Genomic DNA, 22,640 nt, shown 5'->3' with positions numbered 1-22,640 from the left:
TGTCACTGATAAAGAGAATGGAATTATTAGGAATTACAACAGTTCACTCAAATCAAGAGTTACCCAGTCTCTTGAACAGTTCATGCCTGCCCACTCTCTGATTAAAATCAGTTCTAGTGCCCATGACACAGGTGAAGAGAAGGGCCCCTTGGATAGGCAACAACACATCCACTTAGATGGGCTATTGGAATTACTGTGGAGGAAGTTTTGTGTTTTCTGTTGGTAACTTATTTCATTTCCCATTTAGTAAGATGAATGTGCTAGCATGTGGACTAAGTCAGCTTTCTTTTGCGTTTTATTTCAAGTTTACTCAGCTTGATCTACTCTCTGCCTTCACCAGGACTCTGTCTACTAGTGATGATGTTGAAGACAGGGAAAATGAGAAGGGTCGCCTTGAAGAAGCCTACGAGAAATGTGACCGTGACCTGGATGAATTGATTGTGCAGCACTACACAGAATTGACGACAGCCATTCGCACGTACCAGAGCATCACAGAGCGCATCACTAACTCCCGAAATAAAATAAAGCAGGTATTCCTCCTTTCTTCTTGTCTGGTGATGGCAGCACTTCCTGTCAGTATAGGTGTTGCAGCTTGGAGAGGAGCCACAGTAGTGGCTAATGGTTCTTAACAATTGATTCAAAATGCTACTTTTCTGCAGGTATCTGGAAAGCCTGGCTGGGAAAGATCACAGAAGGCATCCTCTGTGTCTTATCCTTGGTTCTGCCATTACTGACTTCTCCTCTCCCCCGTGTCTTATCCTTGGTTCTGCCATTACTTCTCACTGCAATGTGATGGCCTCTGACAAACTAGGAGGAGTACTGGCCCTCGTATTCTCCATTCTCATTCTAGCAATTATTCTTGTACTTCACACGTCTAAACAACAAAGCAGAATATTCTGAGTGTTGAGTCAATGCCTGTTCTGAATCTTAATGGCCAACCTATTTACACTTACATGAATTGGAGAGCAGCCAGTTGAATACCCTTTTATCAGAATCCAAACCACATAAGAGGATATATCTCCTACATTGAAGTTGGTTGTGATTTGTCTGCAATTATTATGGATTCTTAGTATTTTTTGTGAAGTGAAGAAAATTTAACCTACAAATTATTTAAAAATATAATGAAATGTTTATGAAAACAATTTTTTTAAAAAAATAGAATTGAAGCCTTGCTCTGTTGCCCAGGCTGGAGTGCAGTGGTGCCTCACTGAAGCCTTGAACTCCTGGGCTAAAGCAGTCCTCCTGCCTCAGTCTCCCAAAGTGCTGCAATTATAGTTGTGACCCACCATGCCTGGCTAAAAACCAAAATTCTTGAATATCATGCTTTAGTCATGACTGGTTTGTATTAAATTTTATTTTGTAATTTTCTTTTCATGCTTTGGAGCAGTTTCTTTTTTATTCTTGTTATCTTTCTTCCTTTTTCTCCTCCTTCTCCTCTCCTTCCCCCCATTCTTTCTCTCTCCCTCTCTCTCTCTCTCTCTCCCCTCTTCTGCCACCCCTCCTTGTTCCTTCCCTGTACTATGCCTTTAGTACCTAAAGGATAAACGGGTTTGTAAGGAGTATTTTCATAATTGGCCAGAGAAATTTTATGAAAATAAAAAATTGTTTTCATAACTGATCAAATGAGGGTTATGTGGTATAACATTGAAGTGACGTGGTTCTCAGTTGTGTATTTTGAGATCACTCCTTTAATACCCTTTAGTACTACCCTGTGATAAATAACAATGATTGCTACCTCTTATGAACACTGATTCTTTGCAAGGCATGATTATGTCTAATTATCTCTCAATGAATTTGGAATTTGAACTCTGGTCTTCCTTATTCTAAAGCCATTGCCGCTGGTTTGCAGGCATTTTTAAAGCAACAGAAACCTTTTTTTTTTTTTTTTTACTATGATATTTTGCAGAATACCAGCATATCAAACATTAAGAGAGGCAATGTTCTCCTCTTACTTGGTTTTGGGTGAGAGGTCCAAAGCTTCATGCTTGGTCCCCTCTCCTACCATTGTGGGACTTAGGGATGCATGGTTTAAAATTAGCTGCCCTGTGCTATGAGATTGGTTAGGGGACTGCCTGGCCTGTGTCTGCCCAGGAATAGCTGTGCATATGGCATCTTCATGTTTTGTTTTCTGTCCATTAGACCTTACATTATGATTTTGTAAGCAGATACATAAATTATGCTTCTACAAATAGTGATGATATGTGACTTTTAGCTTCAAAGAGTCTAGTTCCAGAATTAGTATGCTCTTAACCTTTTTGGAAACCATGTGTTGATCTCTTTACATTTTAAAATTAACTGGGCATTCTTTTTGTTTTTATTGAGACGGAGTTTTGCTCTTGTAGCCCAGGCTAGGGTGCAATGGCATGATCTCGGCTCACCGCAACCTCTGACTCCTGGGTTCAAGCAATTCTCCTGTCTCAGCCTCCTGAGTAGCTGGGATTACAGGCAAACACCACCACACCCGGCTGTAACTGGGCATTTTTGAAAGGAGTACTGTAATTCTTTGCCTTTATAAGTGCTGAGTTCATCCTATGGATTTATCTGTGAAACTAGGTAAAGCTATAGATCACTTGCTCTAGATTTAAAGTAAACTGTAGTCCATTTTGACCCAATATTCTAAGCTCAGGAGGGGTCAGACCATGAATGTATAGAGCTGCCGACCTTCTGGCTTTGCCTCGGGTAATCACAGCAAAGGTGAAGGACCTCATGGTATTTGTGTTTTCTGATTAGTCTCGTTGACTGAAAGGACTTTGTCCTAATCTCATGGGAAGCACCAGCAGTGATTTCTGCTTTGCTTCCCATCACTCTGAGTCGATAGCATCTTTGCTGCAAACAAAGAATGTTCGCCTGATATTGAAAAAGAGCCTTGTCTTGATCATTTCACATTTGTTTTAGTAGCCACGTTTCTTACCATCCTCATTTTCAGTATGCCAGAGTTTTGAGCAAAAGAAAATAACAAAACTTTATTGTATCTGATAGTTGTCAAGAAAGTAAATGTCATATTATTCTGGGTTATGAATTAGCTTCAATATTGAGAAGAGAAAGGGTCAGAGCTCTTTTCAAAAGAGCCTTTAATAATTGATTAATGTGAAAATAAAAGTGTTGGGGGACAATGAAAATGAATTTGTTTTTGTTGCATAATTTGACAATTTTGTACCGTGACAGTCCATTTCTTATCACCAAGGAAACACTGATGCTTTCTCACTAATCTTTTCCTGTCATTTTTGATTTTTAATTGCACTTTGGATTATATATGAAATATAGGTATGCATTTTTTAAAAGTGAAAACATGGATGATTCAGTAACAATTGGGCTACGTTATCTCAGAGCCCAGCAAGATGCTGAGAATGTGTAGATCTGAGTTGAAATTTTTTTTCTGTTCTCTGCCAGATGAATAAGGATTCATGCAGCAAGTGTTTGTTGAGTGGCTGCTACATTGCTGGTTATGTTTTAGGTGCTAGGACTGCACAAGTGGGAAACAGCAGTTCCTGTCCTCAAGGAGCTTATGTGCAAATGAGAGGATAGAAAATGAACAAATAGATAATGTTTAACAACATTTATGTAGTGTCTGTGTATCAAGTGTCTGCTTTGTGCTGAGGATTGTTCTAGATTTTAGGGTATACAAGTGAAGAAATCACAAAACATTTCTGTCCTTGTGGAATTTACATTCTAATCAGGGGAGACAGACTCCAGACTGTAAATGAATGTATAAGTAAAGTGTGATCTAACAGTTGGTAAGAAGTGCTACACACACACCCATACCCCCCAACATCCCCCACCCTCCACCCCCACCCTGCAAGGAAGGGAGACTAGGAGTTGCTGTTTTAGCTGGGTTGGACAGAAAAGGCTTCACTGAGTTCCCATGTGAGCCAATACCTAAAGGAGGTTAGGGACAGTGCCAGGAAGAACACTCCAGGAAGAAAGGAAGCAGGTGCTCAGGTCATAAGGCAGGGGCATGATTGGAGGTTTGGAGCAGCAACAGCAAGGTGGTTGGTGAGACTGAAGCAAAATGAGGCATGGGGAGAGATGGCAGGAGAGAGATGAGAGAGCTAGGGCATGTGGTGTGGTGTGGTGGATGGGTGGGTGGAAGTCATGTAGGGTCTTGTAGGTCACTGGAAAGACATTGATTTTTAACTCTGAGTATAAGGGGAAAAAGTTTTGTAAGGTTTTGGGCACAGGAATGACATGATGTGGTTAACATTTTAAAAGGCCCACTCTATCTGCTGTGCTGGGAATAGATTTCAGTGGGAACCAAGGCAGATGAAGATGTTCATATTTGTGCATTGTCACCTTTAAAGCTTGAGATCACAGAACTGTTTATGCTTCCCATTTGAGATAGGGTCTCTGTCCATCACCCAGGCTGGAGTGCAGTAGCATCATCATGAATCACTGTAGCCTCAACCTCCCAGGCTCAGGTGATCCTCTTGCCTCAGTCTCCTGAATAGTTGGGACCATAGGTGCATTCCATCAGGCCTGGCTAATTTTTTTATTTTTTATTTTTTTTGCAGAGACTTTTACAAATTTTTTTTCTCCCTGTGTTGCCCATGTTGGTCTCAAACTCATGGCCTCAAATGGTCCCCTGCCTTGGCCTCTCAAAGTGCTGGGATTACAGGTGTGAGCCACTGTGCCTGGCCTACATGTCTCATTTTTTAACATTACTTTTATACATTGATTTATATTATATTGGTAGATTCTATGTTTTTGAGGATACATATGAGCTGACATATGGATTTAACTTTCTTTTCTGATAGTCGAAGCGTTTTTTTACTTCTTTCTTTTCCTTCCTTCCTTTCCTTTATTCCCTCCCTCCCTCCCTCCCTCCCTCCCTCCCTCCCTCCCTCTCTGTCTTTCTCTCCTTCCTTCCTTCCTTCCTTCCTTCCTTCCTTCCTTCCTTCCTTCCTTCCTTCCTTCCTTCCTTCCTTCCTTCCGTCCGTCTCTGTTGTCTGGGCTGGAGTGCAGTCGTGCCATCATAGCTTTTTGCAGCCTCAAACTCCTGGACTCAAGGGATCCTCCTGCCTCAGCCTCTTGAGTAGCTGGGATTATAGGTGCTTGCCACCATGCCTAACTAATTAAAAATATTTTTTTTTTTTGCAGAGACTAGGTCTCATGGAAGGCTCATAAGCTCAGCCTTGGTATCATGTACAATTGATCAGGTCAAGTAATGTGGACAATAAACAGAATAACTGGGCATTTGTATTACTTTTGAATGCATGGTAAAATTCTCAAAATGAGATGTTATTGCATTGGAAAACCTCCGATTTCATAGGTTCTGCCAATGTCTCTCGTAATAACGACCAGCTTATTATAGCAGCAGCACCAAAATAGATGGATGTGAGTTGACACAAATTGGGGACTTGGGCCAAATGAATTGGTATGTTTTTCTATGGTGTACTAGGTGAATGAGATGACCTCAGATTTCTTTAAAGATGCAAAATAGTCTAATGTTTATCACTGGAGCAGGGTAGGTTGAAGGGAGATAGATACTTGGCTCTGTTGTGATGTGCACACAAACACTTAACGTTTCATCCCAATTTTGGCTGCCCTATTGGTGCTAGATCAAGCTCTGAATCTCATTTTTCTTGGCTATAATGGAAGTAACTGTACGTGATTATTCATGTGAAGTTGTTAGGGCGGGCTTAATCACTGAGTACTGAAACATTCATTATTTAATATGTTCCTAAAATAATTTTGGCTTTTAAATGAGAGTGTACCTTGAAAGGTAGATTTAGAATGAGGAATAGCCTTAATATAAAAAATGTCCTAGTTGAACAACATGGTTTGGTAGGAAGTTATTTACAGCCCAAATATAAGATGGAAAATTCTAGCTGCTTATATTAGAAAAGGGAAGAAGGCCTTTGGGTTTCTAGAAATGGACATGCTAAACAGTGGGTAATAACGAGATACAATTTTAAATGTGTACAGCACTCTAGAGGGCATTAATGCAGTTGCAGGAACCATGAGGTGATCTTTCTTTCCATTAAGTTCAGGTGCGTGTGTATTTGTGTACTGTATTCATTCAGGCTCTGCAGCTCAGAGGAAGGTATTGGAAAGGGTTGAGGGGAGCCTCTCAGAATTTCAGGCCTTAGAGTGGCAGCTGAAAAAACCCAGGGAAAGAAAGCATGGGCAATAAAAGATTAAAGGTAGTTTAAAAATAATCTGTAGTTCTAAAAGGCTTTTAAACAGAACAATGAGTGGTATTTTCGAGATTCGTTCTTTCTAGGCGCTTTCTATATGACTGCATGGAAAAAAAATGGGTTGGTCTCTTATGGCAGGAGAAAACCTATGATAATGCTTTTATGTAGATTTACTTTTGCCAACAAAATTCAACAAAAACAAGACATCTCAATATTTTATACTTTTAAAATTAAGAATAATGTCAACACATTCATTTTCATTTACTGTCCTTTGCTCATAGAGACTTTTCAGGACATTTCCAGTCTATAGTTTCATGAGCTGTTTGCATATTTATTGTATTTTATTACAGATAATATGTATACACAGAGGCATTCCTTCCCTTCTTTATCTTTTTCTTAATCCAAATTCAGTACTTTTTTTTTTTTTTTTGGAAACAGAGTCTTGCTCTGGTGCCCAAGCTGGAGTGCAATGGTGTGATCTCGGCTCACTGCAACTTCTGTCTCCTAGGTTCACGTGATTCTCCTGCCTCAGCCTCCTGAGTAGCTGGGATTGTAGGCACCCACAACCATGCCTGGCTAATATTTGTATTTTTTAGTAGAGATGGGGTTTGACCATGTTGGCCAGGCTGGTCTTGAACTCCTGACCTCAGGTAATCTGCCCAACTTGGCCTCCCAAAGTTCTGAGATTACAGGCATGAGCCCAAATTTAGTACTTTTCTGATTTTATGACTTAAAAGTTACAGCCTTCCATTCACTTCCCCAGGCCTGTGTCCATCAGCCCCTCTCACTATATATATCTCTGGTCTTCCTCTTGCAAATGCTAAGGGAATGTTATACAAAGGCCCCATTAGCTTTTCTCACCCCTTTATCTTTCCCAAGAGAGGGTTGCAAAAATTTCAACTTCTCTGCTGTCTGTATCGCCTTATATTTCTATTCACAACAGCCTCTTGGGCTCTGTGTTCTTTCTTTTCTCTTTTTTTAATCGTCTCTAGTTAGGGTGACTTGCAGTTTTTGTGAAATTTTAGCTATTGCTGAGCAGGTGATTATGAGCAACTGTAAAGTTACTAAACCTCTGAGAAAGCAAAGGAAATTTGTTCCTGACTTGATGTCATGGCTTGAGCAAGCTGACTTTTCATAGATTGGTTTAAGGAAGAAACAGAGTAACATAATTTTTCAATCTTAATTATTCTTATAAATGAAATAGAATGAAATGAAAATACTGTCATCACATTTATAAAAGAACAGAGTTTTGAAAGATAAATGTTTCAGTGGAATTTGGTACTTTTCTAAGATTTGAATGTTATTATTCATTGATGGGTAGAGGCCTATTTCATCTTCCCCATTAAAAAACTTCATTTTTTAATTTAAAAAAATTGACAAATAAAAATTACATATATTGTATACAGCATGGTGTTTTGAAATATGTCTACATTGTGTAATGACTAAATCAAGCTGATTAACATGCACATCACTTCACGTGTTTGTCCGTTATTTGTGGTGAGAATACTTAGAATCTACCCTTTCGTCCATTCTTAAGCATACAGTACATTGTTACTAACTGTAGTCACCATGTTGTACAGTGGGTTTCTTGAACTTACTTCTCTTGTCTAACTGAAGTATACGTTATTTGATCAACATGTTCTCAACCCATCCTCTCACCCCAAGCCCCTGGTAACGACTGCTCTCTACTTTCTGCTTCTATGAGTTTGAATTTTTTAGATTCTTACATATAAGGAAAATCATGCAATAGTCATCTCTCTGTGTCAGGCTGATTTCACTTAACATAATGTCCTCCAGGTTCATGCATGTTGTTGCAAAAGACAAGAGTTTCTTTCTTTCTTTTTTTTTTTTTTTTTGAGACAGGGTCTCACTCTGTGTCCTAGACTGGAGGACAGTGCCTCGATCTTGGCTCACTGTAGCCTTGACTTACTGAACTTAGGCGATCCTCCCACCTTGGTCTCCCCGGTATCTGGGACCACAGGTGCGTGCCACTATGTCCAGCTAATTTTTTGTGTTTTTTATGGAGATGAGTTTTTACCAGGTTGTCCAGGCTCATCTCAAACCCCTGGGCTCAAGTGATCCACCCACCTTAGCCTCCCTAAGTGGTGGGATTATAGGTGTGAGCCACCGTGCCAGAACAGATTTCCTTCTTTTTAAATTCTGAATAGTATTCCATTGTGTTTATACCATATTTTCTTTATTCATCTGTTGATGGGCACTCAGGCTGCAGTGATCATGGGAGTGCAGATATCCCTTTGACATACTGATTTCAGTTCCTTTTGATAGAGACCCTGTAGTGAGATTACTGGATCATATGGTAGTTCTATTTTTTAATGTTTTGAGGAACCTCCATACTATTTTCCATAGTGGTTGCATTTTCCATCTTTATTGAGGTCTAGTTTACATACAGTAAAATGCACATATTTTGAAAGTGCAGTGCAATGAGTTTTGGCAAACGCATATATCCCTGAATGTATTACCATCACCCCGGAATTCTCTCCTGTCTCTTTGTGGTCAGTTCTCTCTCACATCCTGTTCCAAGCAACTACTGATTTAAATTCTGGCACTATGGATTCGTTTTGCCTGTTCTGGAACTTCGTACATTCAGCCCTCTTTTGTGTCTAACTTCTTTTGCTTGGTATACTTTTTTTTTTTAAAATTATACTTTAAGTTCTGGGGTACATGTGCAGAATGTGTAGGTTTCTTATATAGGTATACACATGCCGTGGTGGTTTGTTGCACCCATCAACCCATCATCTACATTAGGTATTTCTCCTAATGCTATCCTTCCCCTAGCCAGCATAATGTTTTTGAGATTTTTCATGTTTCTTCCTTTTTGTGGCTGACTGACCCTATCCCCCGAGTTTTTTTTGTTTTTGTATTTTGAGACAGAGTCCCATTCTGTCACCTAGGCTGAAGTGCAGTGGTGGGATCTTGGCTCACTGTATCTTCTGCCTCCCAGGTTCAAGCGATTCTTCTGCCTCAGCCTCCTGAGTAGCTGAGACTACAGGCGTGTGCCACCACGCCCAGCTAATTATTGTATTTTTAGTAGAAACAAGGTTTCACTGTGTTGGCCAGGCTAGTCTTGAACATTTGACTTCAGGTATCTGCCCGCCTTGGCCTCCCAGTGCTGGGATTACAGGTGTGAGCCACCGCGCTTGACCTCCCCCAATTTTTAAAAAAACATTTTTCATGTCTGTGACTTTCTAATCATAAAGCAGAAGCCTCAGGGCAATTTCGTATTAAAAGATCCTGTAGTTTTGTTGGTTTGTAGCTTTGTTACTGCAGTTTAGAGAATTTTGTTGATGTCATTTTCTACACAGCCTGTTGCCAGTTTTTTACCCCCACAAATTTGACTTCACCTTTCCTTCCGTGTAGTAAGCAAAAGTGAGAATTGAGCTGATTACCTTGTGTATATCCTAGTGTGAAATGCCACAGTTGTCATTTTCCAATCAGATAGGAGTTTGCCAAGCTGACAATCAGATAGGAGTTTACACTGACACCCTGTAAGTTTGTTCCCCACTCTGATCAAGAGCCTAGTTGGGTGTTGTGTTACATAAAATTTATTTTTAACTGTTTCTGCAGTAACCATTGCACATAGAGGAAAAAGCTGAGAATTATAGTAGCAAGGTGAGATGAGTAGGCTATCAGAAGTCAGATTCTAACAGATTTAAGCTAACATTTAAAATGGAGCCAGGTGGGGTGACTCACACCTGTAATCCCAGCACTTTGTGAGGCCGAGGCAGGCAGATCATGAGGTCAGGAGTTTGAGACAGCCTGGCCAATATGGTGAAACCCCGTCTCTACTAAAAACAGAAAAAAAAATTAACGGGGCATGGTGGTGCATGCCTGTAGTCCCAGCTAGTCGGGAGGCTGAGGCAGAAGAATTGCTTGAACCCAAGAGGTGGAGGTTGCAGTGAGCCAAGATTGTGCCACTGCGCTCCAGCCTGGTGAGAGAGCAAGAGTTCATCTCAAAAAAAAAAAAAAAAAAAAAAAAAAAAAGATTTAAAATGGAATGATTTAATAGCTGGAGTTCTTAACCCAGAGACTAGGAACTCCAGTGGAATCTAGGAATGGCTTTGAGAGATATATTTAAAAGTCAAATAAAATCACAAATGATGATATAAGCCTGGACTCCCCTGCTTAATCCTATATCAGTCCCAGTTCCAACATCTCAGAGGTGCTGACTTTTACTCTTTCAGTTTTTCTGTTTTAGGTATTTCTGTTTTTAATAGTGTGCTTGTGCTGTGTTTTTTTTATTTTAAATATTGTATATTAGCTTCCAACTATGGAAGATGAGGAGTTAGCTCCCTTCCCAATCTCTCCCCTCATCCCACCACGTCCTCTTTCTTCATCCTCTCTATGTAGTTGTATTCTAGTTTTGGTTAAATAGATGATCAGTGCTTACCTTTTTATAACTACACTAATATTTACATCCAAGCCATACAGTGCACGGTGATTATGTTTTCTCTTGTGTGGTTGTGTTGTTGTTTTCCTGAAGTTACTGATTGAATAGTCCTGCTGCCTTTCTTCTGTATTGCATTTCCTGGATCCCTTGTTTCTTTCCTTCTGTTTTCTCTTGTGGTGGAACACATTCTTCAGTAGTTTGCTGAGATACAGTGCATATAAAGTTGATTTTTGAGAGCTTGCATGCCTGAAAATGTCTTTATTCTTTCCTCATATTTGATTGATAGTTCTTCTGGGAAATAATTCTGCCTTAAAATTTTGAAGGTATATCATTTTTTTTGTTTTGTAGCTTTTAATGTTGCTGCTGAGAGAATCCGATGTCATTCTGATTCACAAGGCTTGGTGTAGGCTCTGTTTTTCCTTTTTTCCTTTCACAGCTTCCATGATTGTCTCTTTATGTCCTGTGTTATTACATGCCAGAATAATGGGTCCTGGCTTGGGTCTTTTTGCCTTCCATTTTCTTGAGCACTTGGTGTGCCTTTTCAATCTGAAAACTTGTGTCTTTTGTTCTGGCATTTTTTTTTTTTCTTCTTCTTTAAAAAAAAAAAAATTAGAGTCTTGCTTTGTTGCCTAAGCCGGAGTGCAGTGGCATGATTATGGCTCTCAGCAGTCTCAATCTCCCAGGCTCTAGTGATCCTACTGACTCAACCTCTTGGGTAGCTGGGACTACAGGCATGTGCCACCATACCTGGCTGATTTTTGAATTTATTGTAGAGACAGGGTCTCCCTGTTTTGCCAAGGCTGGTCTTGAACTCCTGAGCTCCGGCGGTCCTCTACCTTGGCCTCCCAAAGTGCTGGGATTGTAATAAGACACTGCACTGGGCAGGCAGTTTTTAAAAAAAATTATTTAATTTATTTAAAACTATTTTTCTACACTCCGTTTTTCTCCCACTTTTCCTTCCTTGGAACTCCTATCTGGTAAGTGTTGGACCTTTTGGATCAATCCCCTTGTTGTGTTTTACCTTCTATATCATTTTTGGTGTTTTCCTCTTTGGAGATTTCCTCCTCAAGGGTACCTTCTAACCTTTCTATTGGACTTAAAAATTTTCAGTTTTAATTTCTAAGAGTTGTTTTTCATTTCTTGAAAATGTTTATATCATCCTATCTTTGTTTAATTTATGTAATAGTTTCTTTTATTTTTCCTAAGGATGTTAATTATGGTTTAACAAAATTCTATTTCCTGCATAGTTTCTGTTCCCTCATGTCTGGCTTCAGTAATTTTTTTTTGTTTGATGCCTGTCATTCCATTTTGCAGGCTTACCCTGAATGTCTGGTGATCCTTGGCTAACCATTTGTGTGTAAGAGGCAGGCACTACAAAGCTGATTGGAAGCTCAGAACTTGCTATGGAGCTTGTCTATGATGATTGGGTAGGGACTCAGCAGTTTCTTCATTGAAACCTCAGATGTCACTATCTGTATAGATCTTTTCACTTGGACCCATTCACTTTCCCAAGGGAGAAGTCATATGTCCCCTGTGTTGGGGTGAAAAGTCAAGCTGCCAGTGTTTTGGAGCCTAACTGTTTGATGAAGACTGAGGGTCCCTGGGGCTGAGGATCATACTGTTGAATAGGTCCCACTTTGACTTCATCCTCCTGTTTTCTGTCTCATGCCCTCCCCTCACCCGTGCCTGGCTTTTCTTTGTCTAGAACCTTTCCAATTCATTTGCTCCTGATTTGGCCAATGCTGTGGGGAGGGAATTACCCATGTGTGTGGCTTGATGGGGATTTTGGGCTCAAAATAGTCCTATAGAAACTTTTAAGCCAATACCTCTGCCTTTAGTGTATTTGGTGCCTCCTTTTTAGTGTTAGCAAATCCTACTCCAGGCTAAGGTTTTCAGATTTCTCTTGCTTGCTAATTTAGTTGCTACTGTCCACCTTCTTGCTAGTTTCCAGTTTTGTTACCATCTCTTATTTGCTGTTCTTCCTCTCTGTTCTCTTTTTTTATGCTTAAAAAATTTCTTTGCTATTACTTTGGTAGGCTTGCAGGAAGGAGTAGAATCATTGGAATCATCTTCTTCAGGGTCTATGACACCCCCCCCATCAATAATCAGTCTATTATACTTATTAAGAGAGGTTTCAAGGTCTTCTTATTTGACTTTTTTTTTTTTTTTTTTTTTAACATGGGAGAGTTTCATAGAAGCATGATTTAGGTGTTGTCAAGAAGTTGTAGGAAGGGATTAGGTACTTTCTCAAGAAACCTTTTAATCTTAGCGTTTTGTCTTCATATTTTCCATACTTGTTGAGTAAGTGTTGAAATATAGTTTTGTAATCACCAGAAGTATAGTGTCAGTGAATATTTTCATCACCACACCAAATCTTGTAGATGAAGAATATAGATTTTCAGTTATCAAAAATATGGTAGACTCTCTGTGGTGATGCATGTGTCCCATGTATTGAAGAAGATTTGGATTTTACAGGTGTGTGCATTTGCCAAAACTTAACCATCTGATATACTTGAGATGTCTTCATGTGGTAAATGTTACCGCAAACAAAAACCAGAAACAAAACTGTGAAGAAATATTAGACTCAAATTTAAATAAAAATACATGTGAGCACTATCAAAAATATATGAAAGTAGTTCTGTGAATTTTGAAAGATCATGGTTTTTAAAATTTTTCCGTATTGAAAAAGTTAAAAATTTTCAATTAGGGGAGCAAATAAAAACTTACTCCTATTAGGTGTATCACAACTACCTCCTCCATTCCTCTCCAGTCCCCTTTATTTTGTCATGTTTTGCCTATGCTGGTTACTATACTGTGCAGATCTATAGGAGTGGTGGGGATTGTCTTATTTAATATCTAATATTCAGAATGTAAGGCATAAAAGCCTTGGTATGTCCTTTTATTTTGATATTGTCTGTGGTTGTGCCTACTCTCTTTTGGAAAATGGGGTTATTTTTATTTTAGTCAGTTGAGTTGAGCATCCAGTTTCTTGGTTTTAAACTTTAGCTGGAGTTTTAGAGCTAGAAGCATGGACCAAGTGACATATCAGCTGGATAGGACATTTGCAAGGAGAATTGGGGAAGGTATCATAGCATGGACTCTCACATTGATCATTCCCCTTTTAGATGTATTAATATTTATGTGGTATTTCAAATTTTCAGAGTGCTTTCTCTTTAGTAGTTTTTTCTAGATTCACTCAAATGTAGGTTGGGAATAGTTTTCTCATTTCATGGGAGAGAAATTATAAACAGAGAGAGGTGGAGATGTGCCCAAGTGAGTCAATGTCAGAACCAGGATTAGAATATTGGAGGCAGACTAAGGAGAGTAAGTGGCGGTGGGAATTAGGAACTGCTACATGCAGTAGTACTAGTGAAGACTACTAACTAGTTCATAGGTTTAGACTGGCAAGACTTTGGACTGACCAAAGACTGAATCTGTTTTATTGCAGGTAAAAGAGAACCTGCTTTCATGCAAGATGCTGCTGCACTGCAAACGGGATGAGCTTCGGAAACTCTGGATTGAAGGAATTGAGCATAAGCACGTCCTGAACTTGCTGGATGAAATTGAGAATATCAAGCAAGTGCCTCAAAAGCTGGAACAGTGCATGGCCAGCAAGCACTATCTCAGCGCTACTGACATGCTGGTAAGGGTCATTTTTGTTAAGATGTAAAAGCATTCTCTTTTGTTCTCTCCGAGCCCTGTAATGCATATAGCACATTATAAACTGCCCTCTTGGGATTCATGAGCCCTTGCAGGTGAAGCCTGGCTGGTTCTCTTTCTAATTCTCGTGTTTGAAATGGTAGGTGATTATTATTTATGTATTATCTGCCTTTGTAACAATGGCAAGAAATATAATAGTAAGAAACCAGTACTTAAATCAGGTTAGAATGGTAATGAGAAGTGTTTTTTAGCTTCAGAGGAAGATAGTTAATGAAACCAATTTTAAAGAATGAAATTTACATGAGACAGGACTTCTGAAGATTTATATACTAGTGTTCCACACATTTTTTGGAGGAAATTTTACATTAGGTCTTTGTTCTTTTCCTTGAAATTGATAAGAAATAAAGTTTTAGGAAACTAATACTGGAAGAAACTTTACTGAGCAAGAGTACTCCACTGTCTAGCCTTTAGCCTCTGTCTTAGTTCATTGTGCATGCTACTTTCTGAATTGCTAAAAGTTCCCAGAAGGATGGAATTGGTGGTTCATGTGGCTGAGTGTCAAGAAGATGAATAAAAAAATGGAAATACAGAGTTTTCTCCCTAATAAACCTGACTTTCCAGGGACTGTGGGTCTTAGGGCTGCTCTTTCTCCCTTCCCTTCTAGCCACCCGATCCCAGTTCCATCTCAGAGTTGGCTGAGGACTACACGAGCTCTCAGTAGCAGATGGGCTGTATTTGTATTGTTGTCTTTTTCTTCCCCACAGTAGGTGAAAGCCCTTTATCTTTGCTTCACCAAATTAGATTGGCTTTAACGCTGGAAAAAAAAACTGAGGGGAATTGGTAGAGACACAGGTTAAATGCTCTAAGTAGTTCTAATTCATTTAGACTTCCAAGAATTATGTTGCTAAAAGTCCTTTCTAAGAAGCTTTTTAAGGAAATTTGGTAACCAAGGAGTGAGAAGTGCCACTTTAATATCTGATAATATTTTATCAGCTATTAAAACCAGGTTATGTGATAAGACCGAATGGTTAATTTCCACAGTGGAAGGAGATTAATAATAGTTGACCCTTGGCTGGGAGTTCGAGGCTGCAGTGAGTCATGATCGTGCCACTGTACTCCAGCCTGGGTGATAGAGCAAGACCCTGTCTCAAAAAGAACCCCAAAAAACAACAACAACAAAATATTGGCTCTTGGGAGTGACAAAAGAATTGGCTATTTTCAGCATCTTTTTTACGGTGGCATCTTCTTTAATAATAATGACTATAGGGTGTCTGATAGGAAAAAATTACTTTTCACCTTTAGTGTTGATTGATGCATTATGAATGCATACTTGTGCTAAATCATCAAGATTCAGCAATCAGAATAGATAAGCATGTATATATTTATGTAGCAAATATACATCTATTTGAGTCACGATTTTTTGGAGTGGGCTTGTTTTTAAGTAAGTGCCACAGACTAAAATAGGTTGTTAGAATTTGTTTATGTGTTAATTATGTTCGTTTTAGGATTTCAGATTTTTGTGTTACGGTCTTTTTACTTAAGGGCTAATTTATTTACTGAATGGCTAATCAATAATGAATACTGTCCCTTTTTTCTGATATATTTTCTTCAAGACTCATTAAATACTTTAAATTTTTGGTTTTAAGTTACAGAAATTCACCTCTAGCTAGCTTAAGTAAAAATAATTGTTTGACTCATGTAACCAGTCTGCCAAAGGAACAGGAGTGTACGTGGAATGTCACCTGTGTGTTTTCTCTGCATGTCCTCTTCATTGTTCTACTGAAGACTGGTCCCTACTGTGTGTGAGGGAGGAGGTTGGGAGTTAAGGGAAAACGGGGTATAGGCTGTGTCTACATCTTTCCACCTTTACAGAAGAAAATCTTATTTTTTTCCCCCTAATTCAGAAATGTAGGGTTGGGTATTTCCGAATTGATTCTAAATTGAGCCAGGTTGGGTATGATAATCATCAATAAAACTATTTGGTTGGGGTGGGGGTGTGGGTGGAATAGGGAGGAAGAACAGTCACGTCCACCAAAGAGTGAGTGTGTAAGACACATTTTCTGGAGGTTTGGTTCCATTTTCTCTGTTTGGTTGTTTATATATTCTGATATTCTTCTTGTCTGTTAGATGGATTGCTAATATGTTCTCCCAGTGGGGGGTTTATCTTTTTCCTTTGTTTATGGTGTCTTTGTTACAAAGAAATTAAAAATTTTAATGCAAAAAAATTTCTCAGTATTTTTTGTTATGTGATTTTTTTTTTTTTTTTGAGACAGTCTAATTCTATTGCGCAGGCTGAAGTGCAGTGGTACAATATCAGCTCACTGCAACCTCCGCCTCCCAGGTTCAAGTGAGTCTGCTGCCTCAGCCTCCCAAGTACCTGGGATTACAGGCATGTGCCATCATGCCTGGCTAATTTTTGTAGATCAGGCTGGGTCTCGAATTCCTGACCTCAAGTGCTCTGCCTGCCTTGGCCTCCCGAAGTGCTGGGATTACAGGCGTGAGCCACTGTGCCCAGCCTGTTACGTGATTTTTGATGTAAGAAATTGTTTTCCATTCCAATGAATCTGCTATGTTTTCTTCTTGAAACTTTCAAAAGTCCATTTTTATATTGTATCAACTGAGGATCTAATTTTATCTTTTTTCTATATAGCCGGTTGGCTCCGGCTGTTTATTGAATCATTTTCCTACTGATTTATAATGCTATTTTGGACAGATACCACCAAGTTTTCACATATGCATAGATCTGTTTCTGAGTTCTTTATTTTGATCAATGGTATTATTTGTACCTGCACCCAAACCATACTGTTTTAACTCCTATAAATTTATAATACATCTTGATAGGATATGAAGAGATTCTCTGATCTTACTATTCAAAATTGTCTTTGTGGGTGGACATGGTGGCCCATGCCTGTAATCCCAGCACTTTGGGAGACTGAAGTGGGCAGATCACTTGAGGTCAAGAGTTCGAGATCAGTCTGGCCAACATGGTGAAACCCTATCTCTGCTAAAAATCCAAAATTAGGTGGTCATGGTGGTACATGGCTGTAATCCCAGCTAGCTCAGGAGGCTGAGGCAGGAGAATCACTTGAACCTTCAGTAGCTAATGGATTGAATTTAAGAGAATTATCTTTGCAATGTTAAGTCATCTTATCTGTGAACATAGTATTCCTTTCATTTATTAAAATCTTCATTTGTGTCCTTCAGTAATGCTTAGCAATATATTCCTTAGAGATACTATATATATTTTGTTAGATTTATTTCTGGGCATTACATTTTCTTGTCTTTTGAAACAGTAGCTATTTATTTATTAAGGTTTCTAGTTATTGGTTGCTGTTGCATAAGGATGTGATATATTTTTCTTTTTTAATTGACCATATATTTCCCTGAACTGATTCCCAGTACTGTCTGCCTGGAAAATGATGACTTATTTCTTAAGACTTCGCTCAAATTTCATCAACTCTCTGAATGTCCCACATGTTCAGATAGCTAGGTGCTTTTCTTTGTTTCCATTACATCGCATGTTTCATTTTAATATAACTCTTTTTGTTTGTGTGGTAGGTCATTGAGGGGGGAGGGGTTTTGTCTTATCTATTTTTGTCTATCCTGGTTCTTAGCATAGTGTAGCTCATATAGTCAGAGTTCACAAATCATTAGCCAAATGGGTGACTATCTGGAAGACTTTAATACCACTACCTAGAGAAAAAGGTGTTTCTTTTGTGGGAGCTTTGTTCTGCTTTTTCTTCATTATTTATTTTTTAATGGAAAGGTTCTCTAGTTTCTAACCTTTCCTTTTTGTAATAATTAAATGAATGACAATGATAACTGTAGCTAGTATATATTGAGTACTTACTATGTTCTGGTACTATTTGAAATATGTTACATTTGTTGACTTATTTGTTTCAACAACTCCACTTCTCGTATCATTACCATTTTACAACTTTGCATGATCTGGGGAATTGGCATATCCCAATAAACAATGATTTGTATATCCCAATATACAAAGATTTCGTGGAGGCAGGATTTAAAGTGCAGTTAAAAGGTTGGGAGATATCTTCAACTTGGTCTTCGGTATATAAAAGTGAGTAGTAAGCTCTATAATTGCTCTTTTATTGGGCTTCACATGAAAAACAATCACATTTTCTTTCCCCATGGTTATGTGCTGTTAGAAGTAAAATCTACTTAAGGCATCTCAAGGTTCCAAATGGAAGTCTTTGCTAAAAGACATCAGTAGAAAGTGAAGACAAAGCAGTCTAGTCTTTCAAAACTCCCTGATTTCCTTGGATTTATTTGTCAAAAGATTTTGCATTTCCATTTTAAGTCAGATGTAGATGCTTAGTAATTTCATCTCTACTCAGAATAGATTAATAAATCCAGAGTAAATAACTCTACGGTGACCCATTGCTCTTGGCAACTCCTGCTATTCCTACTTCACCATCAGACTGGTCTGGTAGCTATAGGCTTGGCTTGTAGGTGAGATATTATTTCTTCTTTTGATATGATAACCTGAGTATTGCATAAAATAATTAAATTGTCATGACAGGGAATGTCTGCAAATAGGTCTGGCCTTTTGTTTCTTTCTTCAAGGTAAACAGCTGCTGTTGGCTTATGAAAAGCTAAAAATGATCTTACAAGAAGCCTGTATCCATCACACTGAAATCAGAGACTTGATTAATATTGTAGCCTGTAGCTCTGTGATATGTGTGGTTTAAATTAGACCTTTGCAGTCATTGTGCTGGGTTGATGCAAGCACATTAATGACATAATTTCTGGTTGCTGCATTACATTTCTGCAGTCTATCCTTTGTATTCCACTCACATTAATTGAAGTAATTTTGCCAGTGAAGCGTGTTTCAAACCTCTGCATTTAAATTGAAATTTTAATTCCCTTATTGTCTTGAAAAGACGGCTGAAGATGCCTTGTTACAGGTTTCATTATCACTCAAAACACTCCAGCTGCTGGTTCTAATGTACAAAGACTGATTAATTCGGGGAAGAAATATTAATATAAGAATAGCAGCTTCTTCCCAGTGGCATGAGCTAACTAGGAAGGTATTTCATGATAGTTAATATTTTTATAAACTTTTTTTTAAGGGAAAATTTGTGTAGAAGTCTGCATTGAACTAAAATTGCACAGATGAGCTTTGAAAACCACTTACACAAGTTCTGATTTATCATCCCATAGAAGTCAATTCATAATTGCATTCAATCAGTGGAAACCAAGCCAGTGCAAATAGTTTTGAAGCACTTTAGCTGACAGTCACAAGGCTTGTGACTAAAATAATTTTTTCATTTTGAAGCCTTCCTGAGATTGTAGAGATTTTGAATGTCTCTTAATCATTTTGTCTGTCTTTATTTATATGCCTTTTAAAAAGAATCCATAGCTGTGTAGTCAGATAAGGATTATTATGATAATTATAATAACAACTTATATTTATATAGCTGCCTTCTTCCCAGAGGATCCCAGAGTGCTTTGCTGAGAGAATGGTGTAGTGGAATTATTTCACTTGCACTTGGAAAATGTGGCCATATCTGGGATAAATAGAGTAGAGTAGGGTAGCTATTTAATTGAATAGTTTTCTGAGATCTTGTGTAATAAAAGTAAGTATATTCATCGTATTTTTGATTAACAAGATCCTTTGTAATCGTTGGATAACATGGAGGGTTGTGAATGTCAGCATGGGTCTTCATTTGGGTTAGGTCGTCGATCCTTGAATCCAAACTTTGACTCTTACTAGCTTGGTGACTTGTGGTTAGTAATTTATCTTTGTTGAAAATTGGAGTTAAGAATAATATGCTATCTCCAGGCTGGGGGTGGTGCCTCACACCTATAATCCCAGCACTTTGGGAAGCCGAGGTGGGCAGATCACCTGAGGTCAGGAGTTTGAGACCAGCCTGGTCAACATGGTCAAACCCCATCTCTACTAAAAATACAAAAATTAGCTGGGCATGGTGGCACCCACCTATAGTCCCAGCTACTCTTGGAAGGCTGAGTCAGGAGAGTTGCTTGAACCTGAGAGTTAGAAGTTGCAGTGAACTGAGATCCTGCCACTGCACTGCACTGTACTCCAGCCTGGGAGACAGAGTAAGACTCTGTCTCAAAAAAAAAAAAAAGAAGAATATATATCTCCAAGGATTGAGGTATTAAACTATGTACATAAAGTATATGCAGTATAAATTAGTTTTTGAAATGTTATTTATAATAAATTCATAAATTTTACTGATAGGAAATGATATGATTGCTTTCATGTTATATCTCAAAAACTGTCTTGGGGGTGGACTTCTTTTGAGCTAGTAAAAGTTGAAGTAGGGTTGAATTAAGCAGTTTTGATTCCTTTTCTTCTTGGCCCAACATGAACGTGTATCTGAATGAAAGGCCAGCCCACCTTTTTCAAAGTTAAAGGAACTCTTGCAGGCGGATAGGATTTTTCTCAGAAAGCAATTCTAGTCTGCTCTAACACATGCACAGATGGGTCACCAAGACCCACAATTCTATGTTATACTTTTGGGATTTCTCATGGACAAATTTCGGATTCTGTGTCATCAATTACCTACTTGGTCTACATTAAAAATATGTTCATAGGGTACCAATTGATTGTATAATGGTAAGCAATGTAATTTGTTCATAAACTATCAAAGATCAGCTTGTAAAATTTACTTTTAGGTAACTAAATATGTTAATCCATTGGATATCATCACTAGATATAAGCCAGATCAGTACTGGAAGACGTTTGTCATCAGAATGTTTTAGTGTTAGAAGAGTTGGTGTTAAGCTGTTGTTTCTGTGAGTAATTAGATAGGAAGACCAGTGGACCAGTGAGGTTGCTTGTTGTGTCATTAGCAAATAGACTGATCTTATTTTCTCTTCTTTATGCACAAGGAATGAGTGATCATGCATCCACTGCGAAATGAATAATGTGCAAGCAAGAAAAAAGGGGACCGAAATGTATATCCCTTCCATCTGGCTTGAAAGTTTCTGAGATCTCACAACTGTTTTTTCTTATTACTCTGGGAAAAGTATCGATGTGAAAACTCTGTAGATAACAGGAGCTGGAATATTCTAGTGAGCTTATTGGACTAAACCTGAAAGTGTTTCAGTGACTGTACAACAATGTTCCAATATTCCATATGGATTTCTTCACAACATGATAAAAATGTATCAGTGATCAATAATGAAATAGCCATTACTAAAGCCCGTCTGTTCCTAGTGGAGAAGAGCAGCTTAAAAGACTGAGGCCAATATTCTGTGCTAATAATTCATCGGGAAATAATCTGGCACATATTTTGATAGAGACAAATGATTGGGTCTTTAACATGTGATAATGCCATTGTTGATAACTTCCGATGTTGGTATGTGTATCTGTGAAGGTGGCCTTAACCTTGGAGGATGTTACTTGCTAGTGGGAGGAGACAGATGGTGAACAAATAGTGTCTTTCATATTATGATAAGTCTAATTATTATGGAGAAAATTACAATAAGAAAGGGAGACTGGGAGTACTGGGGATTGGGGTAGGGGTGGTGGAGTTTGCTATTCAAATAGGGGTGGTCAGCTGTACCTGCTTTTAGCCACATATGGGACCCCCCTTCATTCTGATCTTCCCTTCAAGAAGATTTAGGAAAAGCTGAAAACAAAATGAGTAATTTGTCTTTTTATATCTATAATTAAGTGAGTAGTTTTGTGACACCTTTGTTTTTCTCTTACAGATTAAAAGTGCAGGGCTTTGTAGTAGCTATTTTTCATGCTGCTCAAGGCCCTTTTTATTTATATTTGTTTTTTAAATGCCGGGGTTTTTAGAAACCAGATTGTCTGATAAGCATCTGGTTATTGTATTCGTTTTCCTTTTAAAAATTTTTTTTTGCTTTTTTTATCAGCTGTTTATTTGCCTCTTTTATTTTAAAAACGAAAATTCTTTATTTTTTGATGATTCTTTTATTTCTTTATTTTTATTGCACTAAAGCCTACAAGGTTCAGAAATTTCCATTTGGCTTGCTTGGCTGTGGCGCAGTGATTCCCACACTGCACATTAGGGGATCTTGCAAGAATTCTAAACTCAGCCACGTCCTAGACCAGTTAACTAGAAATCTCTAGGGGTGGGCCACTGACTTCGGTTATTGACATTCTCCAGGTAATGCCAATATACAGACAAATTTGGAACTGTTGGTGTAGGGTGTAGCTTGTTCTGTGGAATTGAGCACTTCTTTTTTTATTGCATTTTAGGTTTTGGGGTACATGTAAAGAACATGCAAGATTGTTGCATAGGTACACACACGGCAGTGTGGTTTGCTGCCTTCCTCCCCTTCACCTATATCTGGGATTTCTCCCCATGCTATCTCGGAATTGAGCACTTCTTATTGTCCTTGTCTTCATTTAGCGAGCTGCAAGTAGTTGGAAAACAAGTATTTATGTAAGGCACATAACACATGGGGTGATATTCACAGTT

General features: G+C 38.5%; 1 protein-coding gene across 2 annotated transcripts in view; it reads left to right on the top strand.

The window, feature by feature from the left end:
- The window catches only part of EXOC4 (exocyst complex component 4), an 808,475-nt gene that overhangs the window by 23,532 nt on the left and 762,303 nt on the right, over positions 1-22,640 (top strand). For both annotated transcript variants that reach the window (XM_002751973.5, XM_035255084.3), the window contains exons 2-3: positions 341-530; positions 13,991-14,185. In XM_002751973.5, the coding sequence (XP_002752019.3) occupies positions 341-530; positions 13,991-14,185 (385 nt within the window). The remainder of the gene's footprint in view (positions 1-340; positions 531-13,990; positions 14,186-22,640) is intronic.

The sequence above is a fragment of the Callithrix jacchus genome, chromosome 11, assembly GCF_049354715.1.
Source record: "Callithrix jacchus isolate 240 chromosome 11, calJac240_pri, whole genome shotgun sequence".
In the NCBI taxonomy this organism is placed as follows: Eukaryota; Metazoa; Chordata; class Mammalia; order Primates; family Cebidae; genus Callithrix; species Callithrix jacchus.
Note: the sequence above shows the minus strand (reverse complement) of the source record. Positions and strands in the feature narration are given on the sequence as shown.